This window comes from Anticarsia gemmatalis, chromosome 21, assembly GCF_050436995.1.
Source record: "Anticarsia gemmatalis isolate Benzon Research Colony breed Stoneville strain chromosome 21, ilAntGemm2 primary, whole genome shotgun sequence".
Lineage (NCBI taxonomy): Eukaryota > Metazoa > Arthropoda > Insecta > Lepidoptera > Erebidae > Anticarsia > Anticarsia gemmatalis.
In genome coordinates this window covers 4,522,599-4,538,197 of record NC_134765.1, presented here as the reverse complement: position 1 = coordinate 4,538,197, position 15,599 = coordinate 4,522,599, and the positions used below count along the sequence as shown (strand labels likewise).

The 15,599-nt window shown below is 35.2% G+C and overlaps 1 protein-coding gene across 2 annotated transcripts in view; it reads left to right on the top strand.

Annotated features, from left to right (window-relative positions):
* Positions 1–15,085, top strand: part of htl (heartless) — an 89,279-nt gene extending 74,194 nt beyond the window's left edge. The window contains exons 5-17 of one of the 2 annotated variants that reach the window (XM_076128433.1): positions 656–889; positions 1,199–1,390; positions 1,556–1,825; positions 2,289–2,480; positions 4,352–4,575; positions 8,833–8,968; positions 9,603–9,859; positions 10,243–10,483; positions 10,840–11,029; positions 11,264–11,375; positions 11,618–11,811; positions 12,119–12,256; positions 12,583–15,085. In XM_076128433.1, coding sequence (XP_075984548.1) covers positions 656–889; positions 1,199–1,390; positions 1,556–1,825; positions 2,289–2,480; positions 4,352–4,575; positions 8,833–8,968; positions 9,603–9,859; positions 10,243–10,483; positions 10,840–11,029; positions 11,264–11,375; positions 11,618–11,811; positions 12,119–12,256; positions 12,583–12,787 — 2,585 coding nt within the window. In that variant the 3' untranslated portion in view covers positions 12,788–15,085. Of the gene's footprint in view, positions 1–655; positions 890–1,198; positions 1,391–1,555; positions 1,826–2,288; positions 2,481–2,800; positions 3,004–4,351; positions 4,576–8,832; positions 8,969–9,602; positions 9,860–10,242; positions 10,484–10,839; positions 11,030–11,263; positions 11,376–11,617; positions 11,812–12,118; positions 12,257–12,582 lie in introns of both variants that reach the window. The other variant, XM_076128434.1, reaches the window with a different exon arrangement.
* Positions 15,086–15,599: the final 514 nt, after the last annotated feature.

The following is a 15,599-nucleotide window of genomic DNA, read 5'->3' as shown; positions in this document are numbered from 1 at the left end:
GCCACTTTCGTCAGTGTGTTTGATGACTCACAAGTCGAATTATTATGAATTAAAATACAAATAAACATCCAAAACAGTACACACTCCACTCAATGTCAAGTCTTGAAGCTGTAAAACGTTTTCAGCACTGTTTCAGTGTCTTTGGCCTGGCCGTGGTTATTTTCATATTATATTTTATTGGTGTCTTTATTGGTCATCCAGATGTGTAAACAAGTAGCGTCTGCACCGGATTCCGGGGTTTGCAGTATTGCAGCAATATTGCATTCGTGTGTGGAAATATTTTAAAACATCTCGCTTTTTTGAACACGTCACGGGATGCACTTAAATTTGATTGAAATAACGAGCGATTTCCTGTACGGTATCGGGTTTTTGTGTTCCTTTGATGAAATCGGCTGGGATGTTAATTTTGGAAACTCAATTCCAGTTTCCTTTAACACAGTTTCTTCTTTCACATTGGTCTGGAGTGTAATCGTTACGTAAAATTTCTAATGCAAAGCTATAACATGAATAAATACTTACCTAACTGAGTCGTATTTCAAGACATCGTTTGTTAAGACAAGTCTCAAAGCCGTAAACTCAGAAGATACAGATTTAACAGTTATCAACTAAAATAATAGTTTCACTATTCTATTTTATAGTATCTATTTTATATTAGGTTTCCAAGCAGATATGGGTGACAGATCTCTCCCAGAAACACTATCGCAAATTAAGAGTGGTCTGAAAGAAAATAGTGATGATGCTGACTTCGATCCTGAAGAATTTGGAGACAAAGATGAGCTCATTGATGAGGATGAACTCTTTGCTCCGAGATTCAGGCAGCCTGCGAATCTAGTCCCGACTGAACATGGTGTAGCTGGATATTCGATTAGATTACGATGTGTTGCTGAAGGTAATAATAATCATGACGCTATATAATTATCTCATAAGTTTAAAAATATGTTTAGTTTTTCGATTTGCATGAATTCCTCAAATATATCATTTTTTTTGTAATTTTGGGAACGTGTGGAAGGTGAATTCCGTATTATAGATATATAAGTAATTAATTCTTAAAAACTTGTACATTAACAAGATACAAATTATCAAGATTAAGATAGAAAATGGCACATCAAGTAATATAACAAAGAACACTATAAAAAATGCTTATTGACGACTAAAACGTAGTACTTTATATAAAACTAATGTTTGATGTATTTCTCAGGTAACCCTACACCAAACATAACGTGGTCAAAAGATAAAGTTTCGCCAATTGGAAGGCCTCACTACGCACCAACATATGGAAGATGGTCTTTGAATCTTGAAGAGTTAAGTGCTGCTGATGAAGGCAATTACACTTGTGTCGTTTGTAACCAACTGGGTTGCATTGAACACACCACTGCGCTTCAAATACGAGGTATGGTCTAACAAGAATTCACACAAAATTTAGAACTCGCATTCCATTTTTTATTTATATCCATGTTCAAATAAGTCGAAATAATGTTATATATTCTTTCAAAATCTTGCATGCAGGAAACTTTACATTTCTTAATGCGACTAATTTACTGATTGACTTTTTCAGGACACAATGCTCAACCACAAATACTATCGCAAATCAAAAGTCGATCATTAATGGACAACAATACGTTAGACGAAAACGCATCAGAAGGCAGCAGACGATTCTCTAAAGACGACGATCCTGATGAAAAAGGGGAGAAAGATCATCCAAATTACGGACATATTGATGAGAAACAGGAATATTTCGCGCCAAGGTTCAAGCACCCTTCGAAACTTTACAAGATGGATATGAAACCAGCCGGTAACTCTATAAGACTTAGATGTGCCGCTGAAGGTAATAAATATTTTTATTGGTGTGTATTTTCGTAAGACAGTCTCGTGTTGAAATATTTTTAAAAGCTGTACGTGTGGAATTCGAGTGATTGAATTAATTTTATTTTATATGTTCTGTTTAAGAGCGTGTTGTAAAATTTTAGTTATACATAGCGAAAACTTTGGATCTTTCAAGTCATAAAACATTTTAGGAAGTTAGTAAACAAAACATTCAACCATTTTGTTCTAATATTAAATTGACAACCAGTAACACGATTCTCTACAGACCTACAATCGGTACTGTCGAGTATCGCAAGTTTGACATTTAAAATGTACAGCCAATCTAGTTCCAGCGACGCCCGCTAGAGGCGCTGAACCGATAGTCATACAGAATTTTTCGATAGCTAGCCGGTTGTCGGTAGTCGATAGTGGTAGAGAAATTCTTCCATGATTATTTTATACTCACACTGCTTTGTAATTTGCAGGAAACCCAACACCAAATATAACTTGGTATAAGAATAAAAGCACTCCAATCACAAGGGCTTACTTCCAACCTTCATATGGAAAGTGGTCCATGGCGTTAGACGAGCTGACCAAAGCTGATAATGGAAACTACACTTGCGTTGTGTGTAATCAGCTCGGCTGCATTAACCATACTGTTGTGCTTCATATCCAAGGTAAGGTCTTTGAAATAACATTTGAAACGTTAAATCGTGTTGTTGCTACAAAACATGACAATATAAATATGGATGGATAGATAATGGATTAGTAATATTTATGCAAATATGTGTTGTAAAGATCATTTGAAGAGTATAATCAGAAATATTTTGACTATAAATTCAAATACTTTACAAAAATAACTATGATATAGATTACATGAATACTTTTGACCATTTTGTACAATAAGGATTCAAAAGTAATAGATATAATCTAAACGAAATTGGAGAATCGTTCTTCTTAGCTTAACCCATGAGTTTCAATAGGCTATCTCTTGTAGAACGCTATCCATCGAAGCCGTACATCAAGGAGGGCTATCCCGGTAACATCACGGTCCTAGTAAACGAGACAGCGACGCTATCGTGTCCTCCGGTCTCCGATCTAGAACCATACCTGTACTGGGTCAGACCTTACAATTACTCTATGAAAGACGTTGAAGTCGGACCCAGTGATATGCCGATACCAATAGGAGTTACTATCGAGGTTCATAAATTTTGTTTTGGTGATGGTCAATCACTAAATAGTGGGCAATCACTGATTGGTGATGGCTAGGCAATAAAAGATAATGACTAATCACTGATTGGTGATGGCTAGGCAATAAAAGATAATGACTAATCACTGCTTGGTGATGGTCAGGCAAAGAAAGATGATGACTAATCACTGCTTGGTGATGGTCAGGCAAAGAAAGATGATGACTAATCAAATCACTGATTGGTGATGGACAGGCAATAAAAGATGATGACTAATCACCGATTGGGGATGGTCAGGCAATAAAGTATGATGACTAATCACTTTTGGTGATTGTTATAACTTAATGTAAGGTGAAGGAATTTTACTAGGTGATGAAGATTTAACAAAATATGTTCTAGATGTTGTTAAAATTAATATTGGGTAATTAGATTTAGATGTTAAATTAGGACAGTAAATAACATTTATGTGGCGGAATTGGTTTAGTTAAGATGTAATATTGTGAAATAACTTAGTAATTTCGATTAAGTAAAGTAACACGTTTAGATTAATCGGTGATGGTTATTGGTGGCGGTTAATGTCTATTTACGTAGTTGTAAGCTAACTTTAACATAATATTAGAAATTGGTAAGTTGAAGATCTCAAAAATAAAAAATATACCGTAAAATTTTGTTACTTTATAAGTCTTAGTGGGAGCAGTCTTATCATAGGAGCAGATATTTTTGGGACTTAAAAAAAATTAAGGCAATTCTTTTTTTATTGTGATTAAACTGAATTTAAGTTTATTTCAAAGCTAGTATTCCACAGATACATTATACTTCACATAGCTACGTTATTTCTACAGTTTAACCCATAAGCGTTAAAAGCTCGCGAAGTATTTGATTCAGTACTAATATAGACTGAAACAGCAAACCGAATAAAAGGACGAGAAACATTCCATTGCTATTTAGTTCTAAGTCTTTGCACTTTTGTTGTTCACTTCATTCTAAATACCATGGAATACCTTCTTCGGAATTTGATGTTTATTTAAGAAATTCGTGTCTGCTTACTAGACATACCAAACTACACTTATGGAAGAATTGTCGCCAAGAATGGTATTTTTTTATCGAAATACCGTCGCGACAGATACCGTTCATATCTGTTTAGAATTAGGATTTTAATAACCAGTAGTCATAAAAGTGAAATCAGAAAATTTTCTTCTTTGTTTAGTCCACGTTACGCATTATTCCACGTTAAGTGGGGTCGATACAGCATGTTTTCTTTCTCAAAACAAAGTCATTCAGGTCCTGTCAAGGGCTTTGTCTGAGGTTTTTTCAACCATCCTGACATCATCAACAAATCTAACCACCCAATTCTTTTATAGAGCGTCTTTACGCGAAGCCAGTGTTGACTCGTGGAGCGGCAAACGTAACCGCACTAGTCGGTGAGACAGCGCGGTTCAGCTGTGAGTTCCTCACAGACTTGCACCCGTCCGTCTACTGGATGTATTTCACCAGGGACGAGTACATTTACAACGTTACCGTGGACCCTAATGACGCGTCCGTCAAGGAGACCGTCGTCTACTTTGATAACAGCAAACTTGTATCGGTGAGGGTATTGTGACTAACGCATGCGTTGTTCTTTGTTTTAACTTATGAGGCTTTGGTCATTTCATCCCGCTTAAAACTTACCCCGCGGGATAAGTTGTCCACATTAATATTTTTATTATTTTTCTTTAGTCAACTCATCCCGCTTTAAACAAAAGGTAAAATGTACTGTATTATTTGAAATATTTGTACATTCGTGAACAAAAGTGTTTGTTTGTTTGTTAATAGTTGCTATAAATGTGGTCTTAAGTTTATTACAGTAGGAGATGAGGTTAAATAAATATTCTTTTTGTGTTATAAGCTGTATATTCAAAAATGTCTGATGTCTGATTATTACTCACTTATTTATCGATATATTTTATTTACATTCTTTTTAAAAGGACAACTCCTGCTCTAAAAATTGCTCTTGTGTCGCGGGGACTTTTACAAACATTCAAACAACGGACCCAAATTACAACCAGACCCGAAACAATAATTTATGGAAAGCACAAATAATTGTTCCGTGTGGGAACTCAACCCACGACCTCCCGACGCGGTGGTATCGGCGTGGCGACCTAAACCACTGCTCCATGGAGGCAGTCAAATCAATATTCTTAATCGATAACATTTTGGACATTGAATTTGTGGCTTGGCGTGGAGGGCACGGGGAAGTGTTTTTTCTGTGGCGGTCAAAAGGCTAAAATCACAAACTATTACTATTATAAGTGCCAAATATAAAATGTATGTACGAATATTAAAAAAAATATATATTTAAATCTGAATAAATTAATATACAAAGTCATCTTCTTAGTTTTTCCAAAAAAAATCCTACTGAAATTTGGCCGGTGATCAATTGGTTTATGAGATAGTCAATTTTTTTCTTGCTCTCTATAGTTTCAGGTAGTCGCTTCGAAATTTTGATGCCGCCTGTACTTTTTTTTATAATGGAGTCATAGAAATGTTTGTCTTTGCTCAAGCCCTCCAACAATTCAGCAATATTCGGTTTTGGTTAAATATATTTTTTGATATGCCCGTTCCATATTTCTACAACATTATCGAGTCGGTTGCCACACTAAGAATTAATTAGCCCTAATGCGAGTGAACCACTTTTTTTCAAGTCTGTACAAATCGTAAAATATATCAGCGGGATGAGTTGTCCGATTCAAAAATTGTACTAGGACAACTCATCCCGCGGGATGAGCTCGAGCGGGATGAGTTGACCAAAGCCTCCTTATTGATTTACTAACAGATTTTTTTAATGGACCAAGATCCCAGAGCTGCCAGACCTACGTCATTTTAGCAAAGCTGAAACTTTGAGGATTGTTAGTATAAAGGGTCTGTTAAGAGGTATGCACATCCACTACCTTGAAAGCGGGGCCGTTTCTGAGGTAGCGCTGAGTGAAGGTGCGTAAAAAACGACCCAAACCACGTTATAGTAGCAAAGTTGGTTTTCAGATATGTTATTAATGATATTATGTAGAATTAAAATTGACTATTGCCAGACCGTTTCCCGGGGCCATTACTTCTGCCAGACGCCTTAAATGTTATAAAAAAATGAGGTCAACTACGTCATAGTAGCAAGCCTAAATTTTATATATGTTATTAAAGGTACAATTTTAAGACCCCCTGTATGCGGACAGACCATTCCGCAGGGCCCTTCGTCCCCTAGACGCCATTAAACTTTCCCTATGAGTGCGAGAGTAAGAGCATTATTCATACGCATAAATGAAAAACAATTGAATTAAAAAAATAAAAATTGAAAAATTATTGAATACTAACTGACCCGCGCATCTTTGCTTGCGTCACTTAAGAGAAATAGGTCAAAATGTTACATAAACGGGTTATGTAACATTTTTCACTGGTACTCTGCTCCTATTGGTCGTAGCGTGATGATATATAGCTTATAGCTTTTCTCAATAAATAGGCTATCCAACAGTAAAATATTTTTTTATTCGCACCAGTAGTTCCTGAGATTAGCGCGTTCACACAAACAAACAAACTTCTCAGCTTTATAAAATTAGTATAGATTAAAAGTACTTGGAATGTTTAGGAGGATAAGTAACATTATTTTGGGAATTATTTTTAAAATAGATATGGTTTACACTATTCACAAAAATTATGAAAAAAAAATTGTAGTCATTCATCATCATCATCATTATCTGAGCTCTTACTTCCCTCATCAAATTGAATATTTAAATCATCTCCACCATCGTCTTCATTGTTACTTGAATTCTCTGTAAAAAAAATGTAGGTAATGATGTTGAAAGCAGTTACAAAAAGGTATATTGAAATAATTTATAGTTAAAATAAAATACCTAATTCGTTTTCAAGTGATTCGCTTACGAAACTTGGCAATTGGTCACCATCAAACCACTGAAAATGATAATGGTTATCCTTTAGAACCCACCCTTTATTTGCTGGGCTTAAAATGCTAGGACGCTTTATATGAGCATTACTCCAGACACCCGCAATATAACTTGCTCGTCGAAATTGTTGAAGCAATTTAGATTTACAAGGAGGTAAATTACTTGCGTCGAATTTTTTAACACTTTGCCGGTGGAATTTCTCATTCAAATCGCCGACTGTATACGTGTTAATGAAAAGTTGTAGCCGTGCAGCATCTAAGCGTCCTAGCATTTTAAGCCCAGCAAATAAAGAGTGGGTTCTAAAGGATAACCATTATCATTTTAAGTGGTTTGATGGTGACCAATTGCCAAGTTTCGTAAGCGAATCACTTGAAAACGAATTAGGTATTTTATTTTAACTATAAATTATTTCAATATACCTACTTGTAACTGTTTTCAACATCATTACCTACATTTTTTTTACAGAGGATTCAAGTAACAATGAAGACGATGGTGGAGATGATTTAAATTTTCAATTTGATGAGGGAAGTAAGAGCTCAGATAATGATGATGATGATGAATGACTACAATTTTTTTTTCATAATTTTTGTGAATAGTGTAAACCATATCTATTTTTAAAATAATTCCCAAAATAATGTTACTTATCTTCCTAAACATTCCAAGTACTTTTAATCTATACTAATTTTATAAAGCTGAGAAGTTTGTTTGTTTGTGTGAACGCGCTAATCTCAGGAACTACTGGTGCGAATAAAAAAATATTTTACTGTTGGATAGCCTATTTATTGAGAAAAGCTATAAGCTATATATCATCACGCTACGACCAATAGGAGCAGAGTACCAGTGAAAAATGTTACATAACCCGTTTATGTAACATTTTGACCTATTTCTCTTAAGTGACGCAAGCAAAGATGCGCGGGTCAGTTAGTATTCAATAATTTTTCAATTTTTATTTTTTTAATTCAATTGTTTTTCATTTATGCGTATGAATAATGCTCTTACTCTCGCACTCATAGGGAAAGTTTAATGGCGTCTAGGGGACGAAGGGCCCTGCGGAATGGTCTGTCCGCATACAGGGGGTCTTAAAATTGTACCTTTAATAACATATATAAAATTTAGGCTTGCTACTATGACGTAGTTGACCTCATTTTTTTATAACATTTAAGGCGTCTGGCAGAAGTAATGGCCCCGGGAAACGGTCTGGAAATAGTCAATTTTAATTCTACATAATATCATTAATAACATATCTGAAAACCAACTTTGCTACTATAACGTGGTTTGGGTCGTTTTTTACGCACCTTCACTCCGCGCTACCTCAGAAACGGCCCCGCTTTCAAGGTAGTGGATGTGCATACCTCTTAACAGACCCTTTATACTAACAATCCTCAAAGTTTCAGCTTTGCTAAAATGACGTAGGTCTGGCAGCTCTGGGATCTTACTCTATAAGGGCTGTTTAACCATATGCTTTTATTTTAATATAATACTAATGCTTTTAGAAATTTGGCATTGTAAATTATGCTACTAAATATTTGGTATAATTAATACCGAGCGTATTTCTAAATTTAAAATATTTGACATAATAATAATTATTCCCCAGTGCTTGGCTACTAATTTTGCCTACCATAAAATGCTTTGTAGATTCGAGACTTGTTAATAAGGAAAGTGTAAAGATGTTGTTTTGATATTTACTTTATTAAATCGTATTTTAATCATAAAATGCTTTTAGAAATGTGGTTATCTATGTAAATTACGCTCTTAAATTATTAAGCATGTCATTCTACCGCGTAAATTTTATTTCCCATCCTTAATATTTTATTTCAATAGTTTGATGAACAGCGAGGTTTTCAGTTAGCTCACCTGCAACTTTTTTCTACCACTCCTTATCAATGACTACAATATTACCTATTCGCTTTCAGAGTGAGAATCAAACCGACAAGCCTGAACAATTGACAATATATAATGTAACGAAGGAGGACGAGGGCTGGTATGTTTGTGTTGCCCTCAACAGTCTCGGAAACACGACGGCTAAGGGATTCTTGACGGTTTTGGAATGTAAGTTGCTTTTCTTTATTACCTTGGCTAGCTACAAAAACTATGAATACTAAGTTTTGTTTTGTTTATATAACAAACACAGAATATTAGGTGTGAAGCTATCATAGGCTTTAGATAAGGCGTTGAATGTTGTTCTTTAATACGCCTAACAAAGCCTATAGATTTAAAAAAAACTGGTTTGCGAACGCTGCTTTTCGATCAAAAATCCTTTTGGAAAAGGATAAATAATGTACTGGCCCGTTTTGTTATTATAATATAGTGCACAACATCACTTTTGGCTATCCAAAATCATACAGACGTTCAACAACCTTTCATTATAAAACAATAGAAAGACTAGACTTAACTATGCATTGTGTTGTTTGTTATTGTAATAAAGGGTCTAGGAATATTTTATGGGTGCTAAGAGGACAATTTAGTATTTAGGTGGTCTTCTACTTCAAAGGTAAGATGTCATTGTGTTCGTAAAAATATATTACAATTATTTACCTCAGGCGACCTATAAAATTATTCTTCATAGATTTAACTTCCTTTAGACAATGTTTTATTTCAAACCTTCCAATAACCCAAATGCGGATACGTCAGATGGGCTATTGGACTATACAAAAACAAACGCTAATTTCATAATATATTTTAGCTCCACCAGTACAAGAGGCCTCAGACCACGGGAAGCACACACTGTTAATCAACATTCTGACCGTGGTCCTTGGAGCCATGTTCTTCGTAGCAGCGATCATAGTAGTCATGATCTGCAAGAAGTTGAAGAGAGAGAAGGAACAGAAGCAACTGGCTATAGAGACGGCGAGAGCGGTGATAGTGACGCATTGGACGAAGAAGGTGACGGTTGAGAAGCCGCAGATTAATGGATCGCCGAATGCAACGGGTGAAGCTTTGGTAAGTGGATAAGACATTTGATTGAACTATCTTTTGTTTTATTACTATTGACTGTAGTAAGGTGATCCTCTATTTAGATCAGTTAATTGAAAATTGCTGTTTTATTATGCATACTATCTGATTTCGAATCTCGAAGAGAAATTTCGAGTTTGAGCAGACCGAGATTTTGTTTTCTTCTCAGTAGTTTTTTAAAGATATCGGTAACAGTATTTAACACAGAGTCATAATATCCGCTACTGGTAACAAAAAAACTTAACTTTCCCTACTAAATAGCGAAATACGAGTCACGTTAGTTAATACGTGTCTGTTTATAACTTTACAAGTTCATAAAATATTAAGATATGTTTGTATCATAAGCTAACCCAATCTTTTTTCATCTACAGTTAATGCCAGTAGTAAAAATCGAAAAACAAAAGCTATCACAAGTGCAGAACACCACGAACGATTCGATGATGATGTCTGAATACGAACTGCCGATGGACATCGACTGGGAGGTACCGAGAGAAACCCTGGCGCTAGGCAAGGTGCTGGGAGAGGGAGAGTTCGGCAAGGTCGTGAAGGCCGAGTGTGTGGGAATATTGAAGCCGGGCATGCAGTCTGTTGTTGCTGTTAAGATGTTGAAAGGTAAGATAATATTTCTCTGCTAGAAATAACTCTACCTAATTGTAGTGATTAGGATTTAGTAATTGGCCAAATACAGGTACATTACATGGTTATAGTAGATGAGTCGTGAGAATTTTCAGATGTGGATACCAATTCAAAATTTCATAGTTTTGAATTCTATCTTTTTTCGTTCTCCACATAAAAGGTTACTTTTATGTGGAGGACGAATAATACCTGTAGTACTTTTTTCCTAACGTGGGTAAAAATCGAATAGGAAGTGACTTTAGTTGGTTTAGTTCGCAGTTACATAGTAAGCTTTGCTAATTCCTCTGCAACTCGATAATAGGCCTCACGCAATTTTTATTTTCCAATTGCAGAGGGCCACACAGACGCTGAAATGATGGCTCTAGTCTCAGAGATGGAGATGATGAAGATGATTGGCAAGCACGTGAACATTATCAACTTGCTAGGATGCTGCACGCAGGATGGACCGCTGTATGTTATTGTGGAGTACGCGCCTAATGGCAACTTGAGAGAGTTCTTGAGAAACCATCGGCCAGGGAATAGGTAATTTAAGACTTTTGATATAATTATATTTAAATTAAATTAGATTGTTATGTTGTATCAATAAAAGTAACCGTAGCCGAACATCGGCCAAGAGAATTAATGGTTCCTTGGTCTTCATTTTATATTGTTGTTGTTCTGTTAGGAAAAACACTGTCTGCTGTAAATCATTGCATTAGTTGTAATGTGTAAAATGTGTAAATGGAATAATAAACTTTATTAATACCTTATTCTCAGATACGAATCACCGACCGAAGATTTGAAAGAAAAGAAAACGCTGACTCAAAAGGATCTTGTATCGTTCTCCTATCAAGTTGCTAGGGGAATGGAATATTTAGCGTCAAGACGGGTAAGACAAACATAGATTCATAATATTATATATCTAGTGACAGGGACCAATGCCTATTAATTACTAAAAGTTATCTTAACCAAATCATTACTTGTGTTGTGATTTAGACATTATACAAAAAAAAATGTGCCCAAGTTGAATAACTCTTTATTTTAGTACGTACCTATCTTTACTGCAATTTGCTTGTATAGTGAACATTTCAAATAAAACTTGTGCTTAATTTGTTGATGATTATTTTTCAGTGCATTCACCGTGACTTGGCTGCTCGCAACGTGCTCGTCTCCGATGACTGTATCCTCAAGATTGCAGACTTCGGTTTAGCGAAGGACGTGCACAGTAACGACTACTACAGGAAGAAGACAGAGGGCAGGCTACCAGTACGGTGGATGGCACCAGAGTCACTTTATCACAAAGTGTTCACTACACAGACTGATGTGTGAGTAGACCAAGTTTATTTCTTTAATTGCTCTCTCTGTTCTTCTTTTATTATTTATCTTTAGGGATGATTATTGTAGGTAGGCAGCTTATCAAGAGTAGAAGATAAGAAAACGACCAAACATAAGAGTTAACTTTAAAAAGAAGCCACCACTACCCTATTTAGCTGCCGTAAACAAAAATTGTTTGCATTAAATCCGATACACCACTTTCTCATTTTTTATTGATATGAGACAAGATTAAAATGTAGCATTTTTCGAGATCTTTCATTATTATTTAGTCTTAATCCTAAATATTTCAACTTGCAGCTGGTCCTTCGGGGTCCTCCTGTGGGAGATCATGACCCTGGGCGGCACGCCGTACCCCACCGTGCCGGGACAGTACATGTACCAGCACCTCAGCGCTGGACATCGAATGGAGAAGCCGCCGTGCTGTAGTCTTGAAATGTAAGCTTTTATCTCTCTAATAATGTAAACTATGTAAATAAGCCTTCGATGAATGTACGAGAAGGGATTTTCGTGATCGTCTCACTTTCTATTAACGTAAATGTTGGTGACCCAGAAATGTTGGTAACGTAATCAAGGAAAGTAACCTGATTACTTTGAAAGCAGGAAAAAATATTTGGAGAGTAATCGAATGTGTAATTTGTCTGATTTCGCTTTTAAATCAATGTAACTTTCTTTTAAAAATACTTTGGATACGCAAAAGGTCCTTCCATTAAAGATATTTATATTTTTTAACAAATAAATTAACTTACATACATCAATTTCAGATACATGCTTATGCGCGAGTGCTGGTCATTCTCCCCGGGTGACAGGCCTTCCTTCACGGAACTAGTGGAGGACCTGGACAAAATCCTCACCGTGACGGCCAACCAGGAGTACTTGGACCTCGGCCTGCCTCAGCTAGACACGCCGCCTTCCAGCTACGACGGCTCTGGTGATGAAAGTGATAGTGACTTTCCCTTTATCAAATAAGACTTGAACAGTGAAGATGTTGAACACCAGTGAGAAATTAAACTCTTGAACTTTATAAGTGCTGATAGTGAGGCCTTTTATGAGGTATAAATTAGGGTAGATGCGAATGCTGATTTTTAGAAATTTGCGAATGCGGATGCCGATGCGGACTTTTTATTCACAACATTCGCGAAATCTTTGCGGATCCGCGTTTGCGACTGCGGATACGAATGTCCGCAACAGCCGTGGTAAAAAATGGAAGACTGCTTTCAGAATCCAAATGGTGGACAGTAAGTCTGAAAAGTTAGGATACGAGAGGTAACTTGATGGTAGTCTCAGCTATTCTATACCAATCTGTTGTGTTACTTTCATCAAAAACAACCTTTTGAACGATGTTTCTTACGATAAACACAGCAACAAACTAGGACCTGTGACGCCTGGTTTTCTCCGCTAATAATAAATAATAATAAATAAATATCATTGGACAACTCACACACGGTCATTTGATTCCAAACTAAGCAGAGCTTGTACTATGGTAACCAAATAACTGATAAACATACTTATATACTTCTAAATACATACTTATATAGATAAATTGACATCCAGGCTCAGAACAAATACTCGTGCTCATCACACAAAGATTTGTCCTGGGTGGGATTCGAACCCACCACACGCGGCGCTACGGGTGTTGCGGCGAGGTGACCACTTAAACCACTGCGCCAAACGTGCAGTTAAATAGAAATACAAGTGCAGGAAGACCTTAGGCCGTTAAGAAACAAGAAATCCTTTAATGTATAATAGACATTTAGAAGGTGTTTTTTACTTGCTACTGACAATGTGAGCTTAATATTGAACCCACCAAGAAGAATGCGTTTTATTTTATCATAAAATAAACATAGGTAGATATTACAACCGATGTATAGTAATTACTAGTAAATTGAAGGCACGACAATGTGTGACATGGCAAAAGTGACATTACAGACTCATAATATGTGCAAAGGGAAATATTACTATTTCTCTTAAATTCCATCCTCTTTATGTAATGGTAGTAGCTCTGACTAAGTGGCTACGAAAAAATAACCAAAAACACTCTACCAATGTCGCTAAGGGAGACTACACACCGACAACGACTGAATGTTGGCGATTCTTTATTAATTTAAAAGGTTATGTCGGCGACTTGGAGACTCAGGAATAAAGTTGCTGACATATCTAAGTGTCGGCGCGTTGGCGACTTTGCTTTGTAGACTCCTTAACTTTGACTATAAGAAATGGTCTCTATTATTCGTGTCCATAATTTTATAAATTATATTTATTCATAGTTTTTACATGCGAAACAAAGTATTGCATAATTTTGTGTAAATAAATAAGTGTAAATATATAACTTAGTACCAAAGTTTGTGTTTTTTATTGTATTATAAGATATTATTGTGAAGTTTTAGAGCATTTTTACAAAATAAATGTTACACATGACATGATATTTGAGTATTAAAGTATTTTAGTGTCTAGTCTCTGAATTAAGAGGTAGCTATTATTATTTTATTTTGTATTTTTATTATAAGTGTTCTAGAATATACTACAAATAATATGGCTGTTACATTTTAGGTAATTTTGACAGAATACTTTACAATACCAATTTATTGTAGTTAACCTAACGACCGAGTACTGAAGTTCACTAAATTTTAATGTAGGTTATACTAAAAACCTATAGCGCGACATTATATAGTAGCGCAAGGCATTCTAAATTATCTGACAAACAGAATAGTTCTTATGGAATACGCTAGAGGCGCTAATTAGTTTTTAGTTAGTTAGTGATGTTTCAGTATTCGGCGCTAAGTCCTGCATATTATTATTCCCCTTGAGTCCCCGAAATATGGGAATTTCCTATTCAGACTTTTATAGTTTTATAGATAATGCATTTCTCCACCAAATCTTTGAAGTACTTAATTAATTATGTTATTATCATAATAAAATGTGTAATCGATTGAAAAGAAATTATTATGAGATTATTATGTAAATATTAGTTAGGTGTTTTCTACTCATTTTATCTAATGAGCATATTATTAAAGTAAGATATTTTTTTGTCAAAAAATGTTAATCAAAGTCATGATTTTTTATTAAAATTTATATTATATCTAAAATAAATGTAGGTACCTATTCTACATCCGTGTTGTGCATGGACATTGTGCCTTAAATAAAACAATAATTAAAGTAGAAAATATTTTGTATTTTGGCACTCCTTGTATGTATATTTGATGGATTATGTGAGTCGAAATGAAATTGTATGAGGCATATTAAAATAAAGATTTATAATGCAATGTACTTGACAGTTTTCATTTACCTACCTCTATATACCATTGCTTGTCAGTTTATAGTTTAACAGTACAGTATATAGAAGAGCACATTTAGCTTCAAAACTAAGTAATAATAAGAACTATTTAGTTTTTATAAAGTCTATTGAACGACGCCATCTTTTAAAATTACTTTGTACTAATATGTGTTTACTAACGCCATCTATACAAATTTTATAGTACTAATTTAAAATAGCCACTGTGAGGGCTTTTTTGTACGAAGGATAGATGGCGTGCAGTGTATCGTTAGTAAATTAAGTTTCTGCGCTGAATACGTGCTTCGCTACAATAACACCAGTGTTTGAATAGAAACAGCCTGGATTTGTATTGTAATAAATAATTCTTCTGTAAGAACTTTTGCCAAAAAAACAATATTTAATCTGAATTATAAGCACTTTTTCAAAATCTTATGTTGTTCCTAAGTACTTGCTTAATCGTTCATGAATTATTTAGTTTCTAACACTGGCTGTCTTTTAATGTTCATC